The sequence below is a fragment of the Stigmatopora nigra genome, chromosome 14 (genome assembly GCF_051989575.1).
Source record: "Stigmatopora nigra isolate UIUO_SnigA chromosome 14, RoL_Snig_1.1, whole genome shotgun sequence".
In the NCBI taxonomy this organism is placed as follows: Eukaryota; Metazoa; Chordata; class Actinopteri; order Syngnathiformes; family Syngnathidae; genus Stigmatopora; species Stigmatopora nigra.
In genome coordinates this window covers 269,866-288,228 of record NC_135521.1, presented here as the reverse complement: position 1 = coordinate 288,228, position 18,363 = coordinate 269,866, and the positions used below count along the sequence as shown (strand labels likewise).

Below are 18,363 nucleotides of genomic sequence, written 5' to 3'. Positions count from 1 at the left end.
AAAATGCCTCATGTCAGAGGCTGAAGAGCAGCACAGCTCTGCTGGGCATTGTGGCAATAAATAGTGCGTGGGAGGCACTCGCGTGACCTGATTAAAAGAAGACATTTTGTTGCAGTCCACGTGTCATTTGCTGCGCAAAAAGCACGGCGTGGCCTACTTCTATTTCAAAGTGAATTTCCCTGGTGGATGGGGCGGGGGGGGGGGGGGGGTAGGGGAGGGGGGTTTCCTCAGGACGTATCCATATATCTTCCGCATTTACATGGTGAGACTTGTTTTTGTCTTTTATCTCCCTGTGCACAAAGAAAACACGAGGCGCAGCAAATGAATTGCCATCCATCGCCATGACTCCCAAGGCGCAAAAAAAGATCAGCCCTGACTGAAAATGCGTATCGGCGTCTATCGTCGCTTCTGGTGACAAATCAGAACAGGTCATATATTATCTTGTAGTTTTGCTGTGTTTTGGGATGCCAAGAGCAGGTTTGGGAAAAAGACAAGTTCAATAAATATGAAGGTCTGTCTGAGAAGCGCTCAAACACTTGCAAATGCAATAGTTGGATGCTCAAAACTGCGTCTATTCAGTTGAATTCGATCAGTCTAGACTGGTCGCCGAGCAATTGCCATTTCTCTTTTCTCCATTTTTCATGGAATCCTGGATTCACAGCTTGACTTTAGTTGAGTTTGTCTTTAGCTGACTGCGGTGTACTTTTGCTTCGTTAGCTCTGTTTGAGTTGAGTCGACTTGAGTTTTTAGTTTGGACAGTCGCCAGTGGTCGCTGGGACTGCCGTCATCTTTTTGAGACTGAAAAGCGTCAGAGTCGGTCATCTTTGCTTCTGTGCATGAGCGGCGTTGCGCCCTCTGCCATATGGCCCACTCTCCCCGAGTGTGCCAGGCATAATGCGTGTGTGTGAGACGCTGAGGGTTCCTCCTAGAGCAGGTGGCTAAGGAGATAATCCAGGTAAAGCCGCTGCCAAGTGGAGATTGGAGATAGGAAGGGGGTGGCCAAATGGATGGAGTGTGGACACCTAGGACTAATTGTGGCCCCCTAATCCTGCTCCAGTGCGCCCTCCCCCTTTTCCCTCTTCCCTCTTCCCACTTGCCACGTCCACACCCAGGCTTTGGAGCCGTCCATTGCCAGGTAGCCCGGCCGCACAGCCTTCACTTTAGCGGCAGAAGAATCGAGGCTGCTTTTTTTCCCCTTGCCTAACGCGCATTGAGCGAGGCCCGTTTGAGAATGTAGCATCGGCCTCGGAGACAAGCTCAAGCCGACACGCACGCACGCAAGCACGCAAGCACGCACGCCGCCATGGGAGAGGCGCCGAAGGTCAGCGGAGCCATCCAACCCAAGGTGGGTCACCACTTTATTGCCTCTTGTTTCTACTTTGAATTCAATGTGTTGCATTTTTTCCTCCTCATTTGTAACACTTGATAGCTTACGTGATTTGTGAGGGGAAAAAATGGAAAAGCGCTTGATTGCTTATGCCTATTGAAGAGGACTTTTTAGGAGCTGAGCCTTGCTAATGGGCTAATCATGTTACATGCCGCACTATTACATGAATGAAGGTGCCAGTCTAAATCAAGCCTCCGATTATGTCTTACCAAACGGGGCTTAGATTAGTACGTGGCAGCTCTGTGTGTCAGAGGAACTTTGAACTCAGGAGTAAGTCAGAAAAAAAAAGTAATCACAAGGTTCTACTTTCTAATTCAATGTGGCAACCAATGACATTTCTAAAGTTTCCGTGTTAAAGAAGCCACTTTTTTTTTGCCCCCCGGTCTCACTGCATCTCTCTTGTTAACCAAGTATGAAATGAAGATATTTCTGATACTATATGAAGTGCCACGACCAGACAAGACTCAAAGCCTTTCTCTTTATTTTTTGTGTTGTTTTTTTTTTTTTATTGCCTTGGCAGGGCTTACTCTCCGTCATTGAGAAATTGAAGGGGAGTAGCGAGCAGGAAGTTCGAATTGTTCTTCTGGGCCTGGATAATGCCGGCAAAACCACTCTGCTCAAGAGCCTTGCCTCCGAGGATGTTAACACCATAACACCTACACAGGTAAGTGGAGCCATAAGACTTCATGGCCACCGTTAGGGTCACAGCCAATGAACGATGACACCGACTTGATTACCTGCTTTTACTTGGTATGTGGATGGAATGGAAACTTCATGTAATATTTATCAGGCGTAACTCCTTAGCTTTTTTCCGTGTACGATCGGGACTGAATGACTTACTGGACCTATAATTTGCTTGACCACGTGACGTGCTTTTTGTACTTTGAGTGGTACATTTCAATGGAATTTGGAATAGGACTTGTGAATGACACCAGCAGCGTTGGTCAAAAGTCCATATCCATATCTTTTCAGGGCTTTAATATCAAAAGTGTGGCTTCTCATGGCATGAAACTTAACGTTTGGGATATTGGAGGGCAAAGGAAGATCAGAACTTTCTGGAAAAAGTATCTGGAGAACACGGATCTGCTGGTAAGCAAGCATTTGTGAGTCCGTCTGAAGCCAACGACGTCAACGGCGCTGTCCTCCCTTCTTTTCAGATTTACGTTATTGACAGCGCGGACAAAAAGCGATTTGAGGAAACCGGACTGGTGAGTTGGATTTTGACATTTTCAACCAAGTTGCTCCGAAAGCCAGATTGGAACTCTCCCAAATTATTTGAAACTTCTCCCCACAATTCCCCCAGGAATGATCATCCCAGGTCTTTTAAAGAAGTGTTTTTGGGCAGGAATTGTCGGAGCTGATCGAAGAGGAGAATCTGAAAGGCGTCCCGGTGCTCATCTTTGCCAACAAGCAAGACCTGGCCACGGCGTCGCCGGCCAGCGAGATCGCCGAAGGGCTCAACCTGCACACGTACAGGGACCGCGAGTGGCAGATTCAGGCCTGCTCGGCGGTGTCCGGGGAAGGAGTTCAGGTCAGCCCGAAAACCCGCCCGCCCGTCCGTGCTTGCTTGCTTGCTTGCTATTTCTCTCCTCATGGAACCCCTGGAAATTTAGGTGACACTTTTTTTCTTTCTTCCCTGACAGGATGGCATGAACTGGATTTGCAACAATATCATGAATAGGAAAAAGTGATCCAGAACTGGCAACTTATATAATATCCTTGTCACAACAAAACGCGCAATACGGATTTAAATCTTTTCTTTTTTTTTGACCGATTGTCGCATGAGTCATATTTAGGGGACATAAATTCAACTAGCTTCTTGCTATTTTTACTCTATCGTTGCTTTATGTTTACGTCCAGTGATCCCAAAAATCCTCTCATGTTGATACTGTGGCACTCACTATATACGGGATAAGTATTTTAGAACTTCTCTACCAGTCAAACGCTAGTAAGTTGTGTGGGAAGGCCGCTGTGGGTGTGGCTTTTTGTTCCAAGCCATCCGAGGCACACAAGAGTTGAAGGAGCCAAGCTTGTGCTCCAACGACCAGCACCTGACTGCAATCCACTGATTGCACTTGCAACATACTATATTGGTGGAAAGCTCAATGAAAAGACGTACCCACTGTGGCCCGATATAGAATAGTTTGAACACCCCTGCTGTTATGTGTATTAGAAGATTTTTGAAAAATAAAATTTTCAGTCATCTTTTGCTTTTTTGATTTTTTTTTCCTATTCACGACCCTCCGTTTAAACAGTTTCGGACTAAAACTGGTTTGCGCAAAGTACCTCGGCCTTAGAAACTGAGAAAACATTCCAAAATGTGAAAAATGAATGGATACAACTCTTCTTTTATGTCCATTTTGACAGTTTTTTTTTCCAAATCCAAAATGGCACTCATCGTGGTAAAATAGGAGAATTGAATTGGTCCGATGGGTGATCACAAACCAATGAGGAATGAATTGAACGCCGCGTGATGTCACGGTGTCCCGTGGGTTTCCACGGCAACCGTGCTTGTTATTTTCCATCTGTCAGTTTACTGTGTCCTCCAGGCGGCCCCTCTTCCTTCCTCCCTTTGTACGTCTGTCACTTCATCGTAGCTCCCGTCAAAAGAAGACGCCCGGACGGACTGGTCTCGCGCCGACGCCCAGGTAGGCTCCAAAGCTATTTGACGCTTTTTTTTTTTGCTTTGAAATTCTCCTTTTCATTCTGAGTACTAAAAAAAACTGATATTCGTGGCAACTTGATCTCATTTGGACCCAACTAGTTTCAAACCAGCAAACTTACTAGACGTCCAATCCATTTGAACTAGGAAAACAGGTGGACGCACACTTTGTGACACCTTTTTTTATTTCGACTGACCCGACAGGTTTTGGAAAAAGGATAAAGCCTATTGTCAGTGCAACACTGCACCACGTCATAAAATACACGTGTGATCAACTGAAGCATGAAACACTTTTTGTGCCAAAAAAAAAAGAATAATAATGATGTGTTAAGTAAAACATCCACTCCCGCTGGGCTATTAAAAGTTAGCACACGCTTTAAAAGGATTATACGATCATCACTGCCATAATTATTCTTACTTTTAATGTAAATCCCAAACCATTTCAGTCTAGTTTAGCCACGCCTGGAGATGATCTGCGCTAGCGGTCAACAAGCTCAACATCAAAATTGTGGTTGCTTTTTTTTTTTTTCTTCTTCAAAGCTCTCTACAATGAAAACAAAGAATTTCGGAGTGGCTCTGGCATCTAATTGGCTTTTGTCTTTTAGCGCTCAGGACACGGAGCACATGGCACTCTTGGAGGAACGCGAGTCGCAGGAGCTGTCGCGCGAGTCGGCCATGGAATCCCCGCCGTCGGACTCCGGCGAGCCCAGCTCCAGGTGGGCGTCCTCCAAGCTCTCGTGTAAAGCGTCTTTGTAGTGGGACTGAAAAGATAGTGGGCTCATTGCCCTGTGAGTGAGCAGACTCACCGGCCGTACATACCTTGTGAACCGACATCTCCTCCGCCCGACACTCCTCGATGGACTCCTCCAGAGAATGGCCCGAAATCTCCATTTTGATGCGGTGGGAGGGAATAGACTTGACGTCGTCCTCTTCCTCGCCCGCCACCAGCGGGAAAATCTGCAAGGATAAAAAAAGGCCAAAATGGTGGCGCTTGTAGAAGGACATGGATGGGTACCAGGCCTTCTTCCTCCCCCGCCACTTCGGTGATGGTGGCCTTGCTGATGGCCTCGCTGATAGTTTGGGTCTCGAACTGGGGACAGGCTGCTTGGGCGTTTCCATCCTTGTCTCGCTTTCCTTTCAGCCAGTAGGTCTCGATCTCCACGTTGCCCTAAAAGGGGGAAAAACAATGCAATCCATCATTTGTCTAAAATGTTAGCACATACTATCATAAGCTGTTTAGCAACTATTATCTGATTTGATCCCCGAGGCCCCCAAAAAATGCTTCCTTCCCAGAACAAGGACCTTTAGCGCGTCCGTCCCTATTTCCAATATTCCAGGCACAGCTGGGCGCGTGACACAAAGTCTTTTTTCATCCCATTCCACCGCTCGAGGGGAAGAGTTTGTCGGCATTATCAAGGAACGCAGCAGCCCACGAGCAAAGGAGTCCGAGTCGGAATGCTAAACGTGTCTCCTGCCCGCCCGCAGCCGAAACGTTTGTATCGCTCCATTCTCGCTGGCGTCTTTGCTTTGCCATCTGGCGGGAACTTTTGTGTAGGCAGATAACATTTATCTACTGTGCCCGCATTATTGCGCTTATTAGTCGCACGTCGATGATGTGGTTAAAAAGCCCAGGCGGTGTTGTTTGGACTCTGACCTTGATGGTAATGGTGCCCCTCCTTTCAAAAATGAAGTGGCTTCCCTTCAGGTGCTCGTAGGTGGCGCTGCTGAGCTGGATGTGCATTTCCTGATCCGGAGAGATAAGACACACGTCAAAGGCATTCCTGACAAATTGCTGCTCTGCCAGGACTTTTTCTCCGTCTTGGAACGCAGACGACCAAGACGACAACAACAAAAAGCCCACATGCGACTGAGACACCTTTCTTCACAATGACCTCAGGTTAGCTCTTCCTAATTGACTACTCCGCTTTATCCTCACGAGGGTCGCAGAGGGTGCCGGAGCCTATCCTAGCTGACTTCAGGCACCAGGCCTTGAATGGGTGGCCAGCCGATCGCGGGACACCAGGAAACAAAAGGCAAGCAATGGTAGCCGGCCGGGCCGCCTTCTTTTCGGTTTTCCTTCTCGGGTCCATTTGTCAGAATAAGTGACCTTGTATATAGGCCGGGTTAGTTTGTAAGCAGCGGCCATTTTTCCTCTCTCACCTTGCCGTTGCTCTCCATAGCGGACGCCGTGTGGACCGTGTCGCCGTGCAGACCGTATCGGGGCATCTTGTGTCCGACCACGCCCGCCACCACCATCCCGGAGTGGATGCCTGCGTTCGTCACAAAACACGGTAAGACCGGACACTTTTCGATTGGAGGATCGGACTCCACTGGGCCGCACAACGTGACGCCGTTTTCCTCGTAAAGTGCCGAGCGTCGTGCTTTTGAAGCAAAGCGAAATAGATTGACGGCGGAAATGTCAACGCTCGGCGTCCAACGCACCGACACGAATCTGGATGTTGTTTCCGTTTGAGGGGTCCTTCAGGTGGTCGATGGAGCGCACCATGTCCAAGGCCATGTCGCAGATGTTATGGGCGTGATACTTGGTCTTCTCCGGAGTGCCCGCCACCACCATGTAGGCGTCCCCGATGGTTTCCACCTGGCCAGTGCAGGCAGACGTTTGGATTTGCGAGAACACCACTGGCGTATGGCCTGACCCACCTTAAAGACGCGGTGCTTCTCGCTCAGCGTGTCGAACAAGGTGTACATGGTGTTGAGCATGGACACCACCTGCATGGGGGTGATGTGGCTGCAAATGCGGGTGAATCCCACCACGTCACTGAACAGGATGGTCACGTCGGGAAACACCTGCAAGGAACATTTTTCTGTTCCGCCATTAGCGTCGATGGGTAGATGTGCTGGTGAACCTAAAGTTGTGGCCTGTTACTGTACCGCAAAGTATCTGGCCAAAGTGACAGATGCTCAATGAGATCTTCTTATCGTTATTTAGAAGGAAAGCTAAAAATAGTGCCGATCTTGGCGAGATGAAAGCGAGCGACAGACTATTCGTACATTGCCACCTCGATTGTTAGCCATTGGCGCCAGCATGAGGATTGTCTTTATGCCGATGGGTCGCCCTCCCTCACCTCGCAAGTGTTTACAGCCGGCTCTCCTTTGCGCAGCCTCTTTGCCACCGGCTTAGGAATCATTCTGTAAAGGAGGTCGTCCGTCTTCTTCATTTCGTAATCCAGCATCTTCATGCTCTCTTCCAGCTTGCTGGACTTCTTTTGCTCCTGCGTTCAAATGTTTTTTCGCTCAGGGTTTGGCGCCGGCGGCGGAGGAGACGCGACCGACTGTCAATGTTTTGGGAAAGGGCTTGACCTGAATGAGCGCTCTTTTCAGCTCCTCCGACTGCTGCGTGCCCGCCAGCACCAAATCCCGACTGGAGTCGTGCATGCTCAGGTCGTTGATGTACAGTCCGGTTCGGAACATGGCGCTCAGGCTCTCCATCCTGCGTGTACAGACAAACCAAAAGTAGAAGCACATCTGGTGCTCAACTCAACCATGGCAAACTCTCCTTTGGAGGAATCACAAAGTACTAAAGCCATGTGTCCCCTAAAAAGCCTTCAACTCGTAGGATGCACATTACTTTAGGCATGAGTGCACTCCATCCCAAAATTGGGCCTTTTATAGAAAAGTTGGGGGTGTTTGGCTGATGTTTTCTGAGGGAAAATACCCCCTCCCTCTCTTGCAAATGGCTTCCCATTAGGCTCACAAGAGCTGCACTGTCTGATTACAAGCTAATTAGCAGTTCATTTCATGCATGGAAGGAGCCTCTGGAAAGGGAAGCAAGCACAAAAAAAAACCCCATTCACTCACTACCCAAGCCTTTATTTGCTCTCGTTGGGCTTAATGATTAGCTTTTGCGGCTCAGACTTATTCACCGGGGCTTTTGTTGTGTTTTTGTGCGCGTGTGAATGTTGACGCAATTCTTACACCGGCGTTCCCAGAAAGATGATGGACTCCCATTCAGGCATGTATCTCATTTGTCCTTTCAGTCTGAGGCAGCGGCTCCCGTCGCCCCAGCTCTCCATGGCGTTGGCGCTGTTGCCGTCTAAAAGAAAAAAAGGAGCCTTCAAAAAAAAAAAAAAAAAAAACAGGTACCGGGCCCAATGCTCATTTCATTGATTCATCTGTCTGTGTGTGTGTGTGTGTGTGTGCGCCCTCGTTCGGTGTCCAACAGTGAGGTCAAAACCTTTGTAATCGTCTCCGATAATCGATTGAAAAGCCATGAGCTCCACGTCCACGTCGGCAGACCGATTGGCGTTTTCGTAGTCGGAATCTGTCGAATGCAAGATTGATCATCAACCCAATGAAATTGTAAAGCCTTGTCGTTACAAAACAGTGACATTTTCTGCATCCACAAAAGGATCCATGCCCTCTAAATGAGCCTTGGCCCAGCAGACACACACCCCTGCGACTGTTTACATGGCTTCCAGTCTTACTCTGGACTCGGTTGTGGAGATTCCGCTCTCTTTTCACCGGTTCCTTGGACATCATCTCAAACAAGTTGTTGGGATGGGAGATGATCTGGAAACACACGAGAGGGCGCGTGGACAACACGCCGGGGTCATTGCGCGTTGGCGCTCTGGCTTTCCACCAGACGCACCGCCGCCACTCTGCCGCAGAGTTGGGGAGGAAAAAGGCTCCGCCGAGAGTTACGTCAGTCACCATGTTCCACGTGAACTCCACCAGGGGGCGAGCCAGTAGGAAGGCGTCGTTGATCTTCTTGCCGTCCAAATCTGGGAAGACGGTAGCCAGTCCCGAGCCCACATTGTGAACCACCATGTCCTGGAAGAAGACGCCGTCGGCTCTCAGAGCGCGTCCTCCCTACTGGGCACCTGCGCCGGCTGGCCGACTCGATGTCACCTGTCTGAAGACGATGTTGAAGGGGAAGACCTCAAAGAAGAAATCGGAGGTAATTGGCAAAATCTCCTGCTCTTCCTCATCTTCCTTCATGATGTAGCGGTATGCAGAGTTGTCAAAGTTTAGCCTGCGTTGACACAAAAGGATTTCTTTTTTTGCCCTTTCACCAAATGCTCCATATTAGCCCATTAGATGTGGAAGAAAGGTTTTTATTTTCGGCACATGGTGATGTCGTCCACCCAGCGGACGCCAAGTCCGAATCCGCTCCCCCACCCGTTGGTTTTTGTTGCGGCCCCGTACCTCATGGTGACGTGGGAGTATTCTCCCACCATCTGCTCGGACAGGACCTCCACGTGAATGTCCGTGTCGTAGAACTGCTTGCCCATCTGCCTGAGTTGGCCCATGGCATAGTGAAGGTAGCCTTTGCGTTTACTCCTGTCGACCACAGTGGGCGCCAACATTCAATGTATGAAAAACGGGGCCGATTTTTGCCACGGGCAATGTGGGCGACCGCCCACTATATGGGGGGCCACTGAAAAGGCCCCAATTCTGAGAATTGCAAACAATTCCCAGACCTGTAGTGGAGGGTGACTCCCGTGGCCGATTCCTCCTGGCAGAAGAAGGTGGGGGGCTGCACCTTGGGGTAGCTGAAACGAAGATACTCGTGAAGGTTGTCCAGGCCGTTGACAAAGTCACGGACGTGGCGGCCCAGCACCTGCAAGCGCAAAGGCCGTCAACAAAACCAGTCCATTTGGAGAGCGACCGTCCATAGATCCCGATTGCTTTGATTCAGCCACGTAGATAAGCCCCTATTCTTCTGTGGATGGCTTTTCCTTCCAGCACACAAACATGCGTGATGGGAGGCCAAGGCTTACCTTAAGGATCCTGTCGTAGCCATACTTTCCCACAAAGCCCAGGAAATAGACCCCCCAGGAGTTCATCAGCTCATTGTAGGGCGTTCCCGTCACCCCGCTGGCTGCCTTTGCGATCCGGGGGATCACGCTCTCGCTGTACACCTAGGGGTGCGCAATGATAGCCGTCAACGGATGCAGTATTTCAACGTTTCCAATGGCTCAGACGCCAAACGTAGCCAAGGGACTTCCCATGGGGTCTACGTTAATCTTGGAGGGCAGAATGGCTAAAGAAAGAAGCGCTCCAAACTTTGAGCCAGAGATGAAATTCAAGCGTTTTGGAGCCCTAGATTTTACCTGATGGGTGACAAAGGAGTGCAGGCGGACATCGGCCCTCTCCCGGACCAGCTTCCACACGTCGTCGCCGTACGACTCCTTGATGAAGTCGTGCAGACTCTCGCACAGCAGCCCGTACATGATGCCCGCGCTCCAGACCCAAAGTCAATAGGGCAGAAAGGATGAACTTCCAACGCTCTTCCCAAGAGGCACCGTGATAAAGAAACGTTGCCCGTGGATGGGGTCAGACGTCCCGCCGGGCTTTCATCCGAGGGCCCACGGCGCCGGCCCTTTTAAAAGGGCCCCCGGTCGCACGAGTGCCTTGCCGCGGACGACGGGTGGGCATTGTTCCGCTGTCAGCTGTCAGCGCCGGGTGGCCGCAAGGCCAGCCCGACGTGACACGGACACGCCCCCGGGGCCATCGCTCAAACGCAGGTGACATGGGGAGAAAGAAAAGGACTACTTGAGAGATGACCAAGTCAAAAGCATCTACATTTCTTGACAATTCTTTATGTTGATATGCTAAGTTGCATAACCGCATTTGTACATCTCATCTCATTTTCTGGACTGCTTTACCCTAATTAGTAGTACACTGAATTTGGGGGGGGGGGGGGCTGCTGGCACGACACCTCACCCATCGCCACCAATGGAACTGAACCATATCCTTTTGGCCCACGTTTGAAGTGTCGAAGATCAATGTGGCATTTACCGAGCGGCCGTTAAGGAAGGCTGTCGGGCTCCACACGTAAAAAGTTGTACGGGGCTCATGGAATTCAACTTACTGGATGACATTTTATGGTCACGCAATCTTGTCATCGCGATAGATGTATCATCACACAACCCCGAGTTACAGTATCCGCCACAACGTGCACAACAAGGGTAACAGAACTTCGTATTTTACAGACAGGCTCCCGATATATATTTTTATTTATTTATTATTTTTTTTCCGTCTGCAATGACACCACATTTTCTCCCGCAGGCTTCTCATAAGGGGTGGCGGCTTTGTAGAGCCGGGAAGGTACAAAATCAATATCTAATCTCAACAGAGATAAAAAAAAAAAAAAGAAAAATAGGCTTTCCTCCGAGACGTCTGCTGTCCTCCGTGAATCAATCCGGGAGTCTATAAAATCCAGCTGGCAGAGCAACACCATTCCACAAACGGGTGAGAAGGCTTTAGAATAAAAGTCAAAGGCTATCGATTAAACCATCCTTCTCGGATAAGCTTGAGTAAAAATTACAAATACGTTTAGAGCGACTGCTGCTTTTATGGCCGATAGAAAAGACAGCCTACTGGCATACAATTGTTTTTTCATCTTAAAAAATACTTGAATTGCGTATCATGCGCAAGGCAAAGATATCAAACGGTGTTGAAAATGAATGAATGAATGTGAATTTGTGCCATTCTGGCTCAGCCTGAAATGGCTAAACTTGATGGTTTTCATGTCAAGACATGTCTCCGTTTCATGTCGAGACTGACCCCTTTTCAAGTTTGTCTCTGTGTAAAAATGATTTTATGAGTCATTATCCTATGCCGTAACCCATCCGTCCATCCGTCCGCACTCAGGTTAAAATAACCCGGTGAGCTAAGAGCCCCCGGCATTCCGGGACGACTTCCACACGGGCTGCTCCTTCTCCGTTTGGGGAGGGTCCCATTCCCCACGCGGGATATACCGGATCGCCTCCCGACACCCCACGGACAGCAGCGTGTCCAGGTAAGGAGGCGCACGCCACTTTCCTTGCTCACTAACTCATTTCTCACCTGCAAAGCGCAGTCTGGCACTTTTCAAGTTGATTGCTAACAGGGCCGCTTTTTGGGGCGGGCCGCCGGGCTGTGGGTGCTTTGTGAGGGCCCGACTCTGCTCTGCTCTGCAACTTTAAATTCATCCCATGTAAGCCTCAAGTTATGTCGCCTTTGGAAATGAGGTCACGTCCTCCCAACCATTCGGGTTTTTTTTTTTTATAACAGCAATGCACATTATTGACGTTTTTTTTAATATTGACGAGCCGACTTGCTGAAAAGCTCTCCGTGCGTGAATGTATTTGTGTTAGGATCAGCCCGCCGTCAGTCATGTTCACACACCGAGGCATGGATGACGCCAGCAAGCGGAGAATGTTGCAGGCTCGGATGCTGTCTCAAGAAGCCCGAGGAGGTAAGCCAGGGAGGGACGTGCGTGACTGACGCTCTTCATAAATGCCTCCCGTATAAACATGATACTGTGGTAGGGGCAGAAGAAAGTGGACCTTGAAATCCCAACCAACCGCACCACCCGTAGCCTCTCCAAAGGCCTTTTTTATGTTGTCGTTCGGGCCGGCTAAAGTCGGGAAAAGCGTCCCCCTAAGCTCAGCATAATGTGACACTCAGCGGAGGGTGACGTGGCCGTGGACCGTTCCTCCGAATGCCCCGGCTTCTCCAAACGCGTGTGGAGCGTGGGAAATAATGGCATCCTTTGATTGGGATTGCCTTTCATCTGGGGATTCCTATTTATAAGCCCGGTTACCCGCACGACGGCGGACGGCAACAAACATCATCTGGGGGCTATTTATGGCTCTCTGGCGTGCTACGATAGCACACAAAGACTTCTCGCAATTCTCGACTCGCTTAGACTTTGCGTTATTGAAATGATCCGTCCTTACCACTTTAGTCCCATGAGTCCATTGACTCCCTGTTCTGAAATTTGAGGGTTCCATCCCCGGCCTGTCTGCCCGTGTGGACTTTGCATGATCTCCTCGTGTCTGCTTGGCTTTTCTCTGGGTAGTCCACGTCCCAAAAATGCACGCCCTTTGAACACTGTAAATGGTGGCTAGCCACGAGTGGTTGTTTTTGTTTGTGTCGCCGTGACGACAGGCGGCATGAATCTGGGGAAGAAGGTCAGCGTTCCCAAAGACGTGATGATGGAGGAGCTGGCCCTCCCGTCCAACCGAGGCTCCCGCATGTTTCAAGAAAGGCAAAGGCGGGCCGACAGATTCACGCTGGAGAAGGCGGCCAGCCCCGACCACCACGTCCTCACTGTAAGGCTCGCCGATGATATTGGGGAAAGTCAGAGGGCGGTTAATGGGAAAAGGCCAAGGAATTGTCTGACCATAGGACATTTGAAGAACTCTGTGATTCAAACAAACTCCACTTTGACTCTAAGCGAGCCTTTTTTTTTTCTCCAGACGCGTCCGGTGGCTGTCCTTCCCCCACCCATGAGCCGACAGCCTCAGGGAGGAAAAGAGAACCAAGCGTTGTCCGTGGCCGGTAAGCATAGTCTCCCGAGCGACCTTTGGGGACCAAGCCGAAGCTTATAGTAGTTGTTGTTTGGGTGGCTGCTTTCTAGGACTGTAATGTATGGCGAGCGTCTTCTTAACACGGACAATGTCGAAGCGTTGCTCTTATTGCCGCCAATAGACGTCTATGTTGTCTCTAGGTAGAGTCAATGAAAGCGGATAGAAGTAAATGTACATATGTGTTTGTCCATTTTCACTCAAGCTCACCATTTCACATAACTTGCTTGACCTTTGCTTTACCAGAAAGAATGGTTTTTTTCCTTTTCCCCAGGCTACTCTGGCCCCCTGAAGGAGATTCCCCAGGAAAAGTTCAACAAAAGCGTGACTCCCTTCTGGTCTCCGTGGAGAGAAGCTCTACGCTACGACGAGGAGCTCCTGGAAGGCCTGGATGCCAAACTGCCCTCGCCGCAAAGACGACAGCTGGCCCACTACAGGTGCTTCAACAGGTAAACTCTAATACTTTTTCTTTGCATTCTGGTTAGAAGTCATCCAATGGCTATCCACTGATTTATTCTATTTTATCCTGGTAACAATTTTAGTCTTGGTCCATATATAAAGCACACTAGATTATAAGGCGCGCTGTTTATTTTGGAGAAAATGTAAGGCACTCAAGTGCACACTATAGTCGTGAAAATATGCTAGTCATTTATTTAACGGGGTTGGGCAAACTAAAAAAAAGGGGCCAAAGTGAGTGCTTCGCTTTCAATTTCTAAAGAGGAAAGCATTCCACGATACTAAGTGTCCTGCGAGTGCAATCAGTGGATTGGCGTCAGGTGCTTCTCATTTGAGCCCAGCCCCCGTTGCTTCAAGTTTGTCAGCTCAGCTCAGTCGATCACTGCTGATCACTGCTTGGGCAAAAAGCACCCCCCCCCCCTCCCCACCCACAGCGGCCCAACCCCCGCCCATTTAACTTTGCCAGCTATGTTTGTGCTGGATGGGGCTTTGCAGTTGAGATAGGATTTGTAGTGCATGATTGGAGAATATTATTCCTTGAAAAGGCGGCTTTAAATCCACCCTCCATTTCATAGCAATTTGGCAATTGGATTGAATAGGATTTGACTGGGGCCATTAGGAAGGAATATGAAAAGTAGTTTATCACCACATCGTATCACATAAAAGCAGAATGTGCGTCTTTTTGCCGATTCCACACGGTGACCACGGCCAATCTAAACGGTGCCAATTTCCCCCATTCTTCAAACGGACGGACGGCATCGTGTGAGGCAAATAAGAGCCACTTTATTAGTCCCGGCTGGGGAGCGCAATCACGCGCCACATGCAATAACCCGTAAACGCGTTTCAACAGCACACACGAGTCCCCACCGTGTTGACGGAGGATTCTTTTCTATTCCCTTTTAGTCTCCTCCGTGGTCGTGTAAAGGCCATTACGTGATCCACGTCTGCTTTCTTTTTTCTTCTTCTCTTCCCTTGCAGGTCTCCCATGCCTTTTGGGGGCGCACTATCGGGCAAGAGGGTGATCCCCATTATGAGCTTTGAGGCCCAAGAATCTCAAAAGCTGCCGGGCGTGGCTTTGGAGCGCATGTTTCATCGGCCCAATTTCAACCGAGCGCCCCGGGGGTGGGCCGGTCTTCTTTGCCCCGAATCTAATGAACTGTGATACTAACGCCCCTGGTTAAGACACTATTTTCTCTATTAGTTAGGTAGGGGAAGAGGAAAAAAACAGATAAAGTGATTAGCGGCTACATATCTATCAGCTGAGGGGGAAAAAAAGTCAGGATATTGAAATTGATACTGGAGACGTATGAAAATGTGAGCTTTTTAATGCATGAAAGAAAAATTCAAAAAGCCAATGACTATGCTCAATTCGTTGACAGTGGAATATTAACATGGTTTTAATCCAAAAAAAAGGGGAAAAAATGAGGCATACTGACAAATCTTTCACATACACCACTGTTTGGCTTTGTATACGATATTACAAACGTGAATAAATCAAATATCCCGTGTCACATTGCTTTTGTGTTTGCATCCAGGTGACGAGGAGAACCACCGATCGCAGCGCAGCTTTAGCCAAGTGGTGGTGGCGGCGGCGACTAATCACCGTGGCGTGCCACGTGCGCGGCGTGGGCGCCCATCCGCAGGGGATCCTGGGAGGGGTAGTGGATTTGACCCGGGGGTCTCATGCTCATCGGTGGGGGCATCGGTGGAGCCATGGCACCCATGGGGTGAAACATGGGAGGACCGAAACCTGGAGGGAAAAACAGGCAACCTTTACCACCCATTCAAATTCCTACATTTACAGATACGGAAGCCGGCCGGCCGGCCGGGCTGGAGAGTTCACCTGGGGGCGGCGCGTTGAGGCCCGGGGGTGGCGGCGGCAGAGTCAGATTCATGACAGGCGGAGCGCTACTGGCGTCGAGGTTAAAATAATTAGCCGGGGCCTCTTCGTCGATAGGTGGCGGCGGAGGAAGTGCTGCACAGACGTCACCACACAACGTCAGCAATCACCACCAAAGAGGGACTAAAAGTGGTTCCAGACGCTGGTCCAAAACATGGACTCACCTCCTGGCAGGCCCGGCACAGGATCCAATCTGGTGCCCATCTCCGAAAGACCTTCACCCTCCTTTCCTCTGGCCGCCTGAGACCTAAAAAAAAAAAAAAAAGAGGACCAGGCCATTTCCTTCTCCCCCTCCATGCATCATCTCCTCCTCCTCCTCCTACCTTCCCCACTTGACGGTGAGCCTCTGACCGTTGACGATCAGCTTGTTGAAAGACTTTTCGGCGGCCATCTCGGCAGCCTGCCTTGTGGCAAACTGGATGAAGGCGCACTGTTGCCTCTGCACAATGGTGATTGTTCGGATTTCGCCAAACTGGTAAAAGAAACCCCTAAAAAAAAAAAAAAAAAAGAAAGAAAGAAAGATCAAGAACCCGTGGAATCCGAGATTGCCTCGTCAAGAAAAAGCAGATCCACTCACTTGAGGTCTCCGTCCGTGACCGATTCGCCGAGACCCCCGATGTAGAGGGTGGTGATGGACTTGTCATCCGGCGGGTCCAGTCGAGGCATGGTGGAGGCCCGCTTCAGCAGCTTGTCGGCCACCGGGTCGTTAATTCCGTAGTAGCGATCCTTGATGTTCTGGTCGGCCAGGGGGTCGTCGGGGTCGGTGGGCTTTTCGTGTCTGCGCCGAGGCATACGTCCGTTACAAAAGTGCGGTGGGAGGAGGGTGCCGTGTGGAGGGCCGCTCACCTGTAGGGACACTCTTCCCCTCTCCGACACTCTCCCTTGACCCAAAAGGAGCAGATGTGTGGACGGTTCCTTTTGTAGTAGGGTGTGGTGCGGGCCAGTTTCAGCAACATGTCACTGGAGCTGGTGGCCTTTCCGATCTGACCGGGTGGCCGCGTGCCATCCGAATTGGTTAACTGTGAGCAAAGAGTTGATTCCCACGAGAGAGAAAAATATATATATATTAGCAGGCACGTCGCACCGCCACAAACGTCATGTTGGTATTATTTAACACCGACCTCTCGCTCCATATTCTGCGTAAAGTATTCTTTGTTGACATCCGAGCGGGGAATGTCGTCTTTTACGGACATCCCGGTGTCTCGAACCTGGATGGGCAAACCTGAGGACACGCGTTGGGATTGATATCATTCGTGATAACATTTATCAAGGAGAAATCTATTTGCAGACACTTACCATATTCCAAATCCAACAGGCACGTCTGACACACATTCTTCATTTTACTGCATGTCTGACAGACCTCGGTCTTCTTAAAACGCATCCGCGTTCCGGGACACCAGCGGAAAACGGTGAATGGTCGAGCGCAGATCTGACGGAAGGAAACAATGTCAGTCGGCGGCAAGGAATAGCGCCCTTGCGTACTTTGGAGGACGGGAACCTACCTTGCATTCTTTTCCATACTTCTCTTTGGTCTGTGGGAACAGCGTGATGGCAAAAAATGTCAAGCGGGGCAAATGGCAAAAATGGAATATACTTGATGACATTCCACGTTGACTCACCATTCGAATGTAAGGGTTTTCTCCCAAGCATGTTTGACAGAGAATTGGGAAGTCCTGTAAAGCAAGTGTGATTAGAACAGGACATCATTAGTCAACAAAGTAAGGAAAAGTAGAAATATTGGATTTTTCTTGACTTCATTCAGCTTCCAGTGTTCATTTTCTATTCCAAACATCCCATTATTAAAACCTGTACTTAGCTATATTGCGTAACAGAGTGCAAGTTGCGTTCTACAGTCATGTTTGTTTATTTGTTTTTAGATCGTTTTTACAGAGGGTTTCATTCGACATTACCGGGAGAGATGATCCGTTTGGGACCCGATTCGAATCTCGTTTACGTTCAAATGATGAGCCTGCTGCGTCGTTTAGTCTTTGCACCACTCAAGATCTAATCGTGAATTAGCAATTATTTCCCCATCGGGTGGCCACCAATTGTTAGATCACAAAGGTTTTAACCAAATCGTTTGTGGGTTTAGCCATTGAAAATTAGAGGAAAGAGAGTCTTGATGTTCACTTTAGGAAGGGGGCAAAAGCTAGGATCCACGTTGAGCTAGATTGCTAATGCTAACCATCCAGGCGAAGGACTATATTCGCGGTGAAAGAGCGGCGGCTTATTTGTCTGGTAATGTTAGACGGGGAATAAATGTCCCAAAAACAACGTTTCCGGTTCTTAAAAACAATCAAAGTAAAACGTACCGCGTCTTCCCAGTTCTGTCTATTGTAAGTGTTGGAGCCGAGGGACGTCGCCATTTTGCGAAGTGTGATGTCAGACCACGATTCAATGCGGAAATGCCTTGTTTCACCAGAGGGGGGCACTTTTTTCAAAATCGCTTCCAAAGTGGACCAAGAAAAGACATTTATATATATATACTAACTATAGGAGCATTTGTATGTAATATTGGGGTGAGGGGTTATATGTCCGCCTTACAGTTCTAAGGTCCAGGGTTCAAGCCTTTCCTGTTTGGAGTTTTAGTGCCAATTAAGGTGTAGTATAACCAGCTTTAGCTGGGATAGGCCTCGGCACC

The 18,363-nt window shown here is 49.3% G+C and overlaps 4 protein-coding genes across 9 annotated transcripts; 2 read left to right on the top strand and 2 right to left on the bottom strand.

Moving 5' to 3' along the window:
- The first annotated feature begins 986 nt into the window (after positions 1 to 986).
- arl3l1 (ADP ribosylation factor like GTPase 3, like 1) lies at positions 987 to 3,592 on the top strand. The gene is made up of 6 exons (XM_077732783.1): positions 987 to 1,345; positions 1,908 to 2,051; positions 2,360 to 2,476; positions 2,545 to 2,595; positions 2,733 to 2,918; positions 3,031 to 3,592. Exons 1-6 carry the CDS (start codon positions 1,304 to 1,306, stop codon positions 3,076 to 3,078), a joined length of 588 nt encoding a protein of 195 aa, XP_077588909.1. The 5' UTR covers positions 987 to 1,303; the 3' UTR covers positions 3,079 to 3,592.
- Positions 3,593 to 4,168: 576 nt separating this feature from the next.
- On the bottom strand, positions 4,169 to 10,554 carry LOC144207471 (soluble guanylate cyclase 88E-like). Of its 6 annotated transcripts, XM_077732965.1 has the most exons (18): positions 10,124 to 10,554; positions 9,791 to 9,931; positions 9,491 to 9,630; positions 9,216 to 9,350; positions 8,919 to 9,042; positions 8,721 to 8,840; positions 8,462 to 8,579; positions 8,245 to 8,331; positions 7,986 to 8,103; positions 7,371 to 7,500; positions 7,136 to 7,282; positions 6,711 to 6,857; positions 6,492 to 6,648; positions 6,210 to 6,319; positions 5,704 to 5,793; positions 5,065 to 5,217; positions 4,869 to 5,006; positions 4,169 to 4,810 (listed from the first exon to the last, which is right to left on the bottom strand). In XM_077732965.1, exons 1-18 carry the CDS (start codon positions 10,241 to 10,243, stop codon positions 4,658 to 4,660), a joined length of 2,328 nt encoding a protein of 775 aa, XP_077589091.1. In that variant the 5' UTR covers positions 10,244 to 10,554; the 3' UTR covers positions 4,169 to 4,657. The 6 variants fall into 6 exon arrangements, with proteins under 6 accessions (XP_077589091.1, XP_077589089.1, XP_077589090.1 ...); XM_077732963.1 differs by having other exon boundaries at positions 8,462 to 8,840; XM_077732964.1 differs by having other exon boundaries at positions 4,869 to 5,217; positions 8,495 to 8,579.
- A 1,270-nt stretch (positions 10,555 to 11,824) lies between these two features.
- On the top strand, positions 11,825 to 15,330 carry LOC144207474 (myozenin-2-like). The gene is made up of 6 exons (XM_077732967.1): positions 11,825 to 11,991; positions 12,152 to 12,252; positions 12,948 to 13,111; positions 13,259 to 13,340; positions 13,641 to 13,815; positions 14,801 to 15,330. Coding segments are annotated over exons 1-6 (708 nt in total). The 5' UTR covers positions 11,825 to 11,989; the 3' UTR covers positions 14,985 to 15,330.
- Positions 15,130 to 18,158, bottom strand: rbm22 (RNA binding motif protein 22). The gene is made up of 11 exons (XM_077732966.1): positions 18,035 to 18,158; positions 17,342 to 17,395; positions 17,225 to 17,254; positions 17,019 to 17,151; positions 16,844 to 16,944; positions 16,569 to 16,741; positions 16,300 to 16,500; positions 16,046 to 16,210; positions 15,887 to 15,969; positions 15,666 to 15,797; positions 15,130 to 15,572 (listed from the first exon to the last, which is right to left on the bottom strand). The coding sequence occupies exons 1-11, from the start codon at positions 18,086 to 18,088 to the stop codon at positions 15,418 to 15,420; spliced, it is 1,281 nt and encodes a 426-aa protein (XP_077589092.1). The 5' UTR covers positions 18,089 to 18,158; the 3' UTR covers positions 15,130 to 15,417.
- Between the last annotated feature and the right edge of the window lie 205 nt (positions 18,159 to 18,363).

Coding starts and splice junctions, on each gene's coding strand:
- arl3l1 (XM_077732783.1), top strand. CDS start 1,304: ATGGGAGAGGCGCCGAAGGTCAGCGGAGCCATCCAACCCAAG. Junction 1,346..1,907: donor GCGGAGCCATCCAACCCAAG/GTGGGTCACCAC, acceptor TTGCCTTGGCAG/GGCTTACTCTCCGTCATTGA. Junction 2,596..2,732: donor GATTTGAGGAAACCGGACTG/GTGAGTTGGATT, acceptor GTTTTTGGGCAG/GAATTGTCGGAGCTGATCGA.
- LOC144207471 (XM_077732960.1), bottom strand. CDS start 10,243: ATGTACGGGCTGCTGTGCGAGAGTCTGCACGACTTCATCAAGGAGTCG. Junction 8,841..8,918: donor TCAACATCGTCTTCAGACAG/GTGACATCGAGT, acceptor GTCTTCTTCCAG/GACATGGTGGTTCACAATGT. Junction 6,320..6,491: donor CAACATCCAGATTCGTGTCG/GTGCGTTGGACG, acceptor TGACGAACGCAG/GCATCCACTCCGGGATGGTG.
- LOC144207474 (XM_077732967.1), top strand. Junction 13,112..13,258: donor CCGACCACCACGTCCTCACT/GTAAGGCTCGCC, acceptor TTTTTTCTCCAG/ACGCGTCCGGTGGCTGTCCT. Junction 13,341..13,640: donor CCAAGCGTTGTCCGTGGCCG/GTAAGCATAGTC, acceptor CCTTTTCCCCAG/GCTACTCTGGCCCCCTGAAG.
- rbm22 (XM_077732966.1), bottom strand. CDS start 18,088: ATGGCGACGTCCCTCGGCTCCAACACTTACAATAGACAGAACTGGGAA. Junction 16,742..16,843: donor CGCAGAATATGGAGCGAGAG/GTCGGTGTTAAA, acceptor CTTTGCTCACAG/TTAACCAATTCGGATGGCAC. Junction 15,573..15,665: donor CCTCAACGCGCCGCCCCCAG/GTGAACTCTCCA, acceptor TTTTCCCTCCAG/GTTTCGGTCCTCCCATGTTT.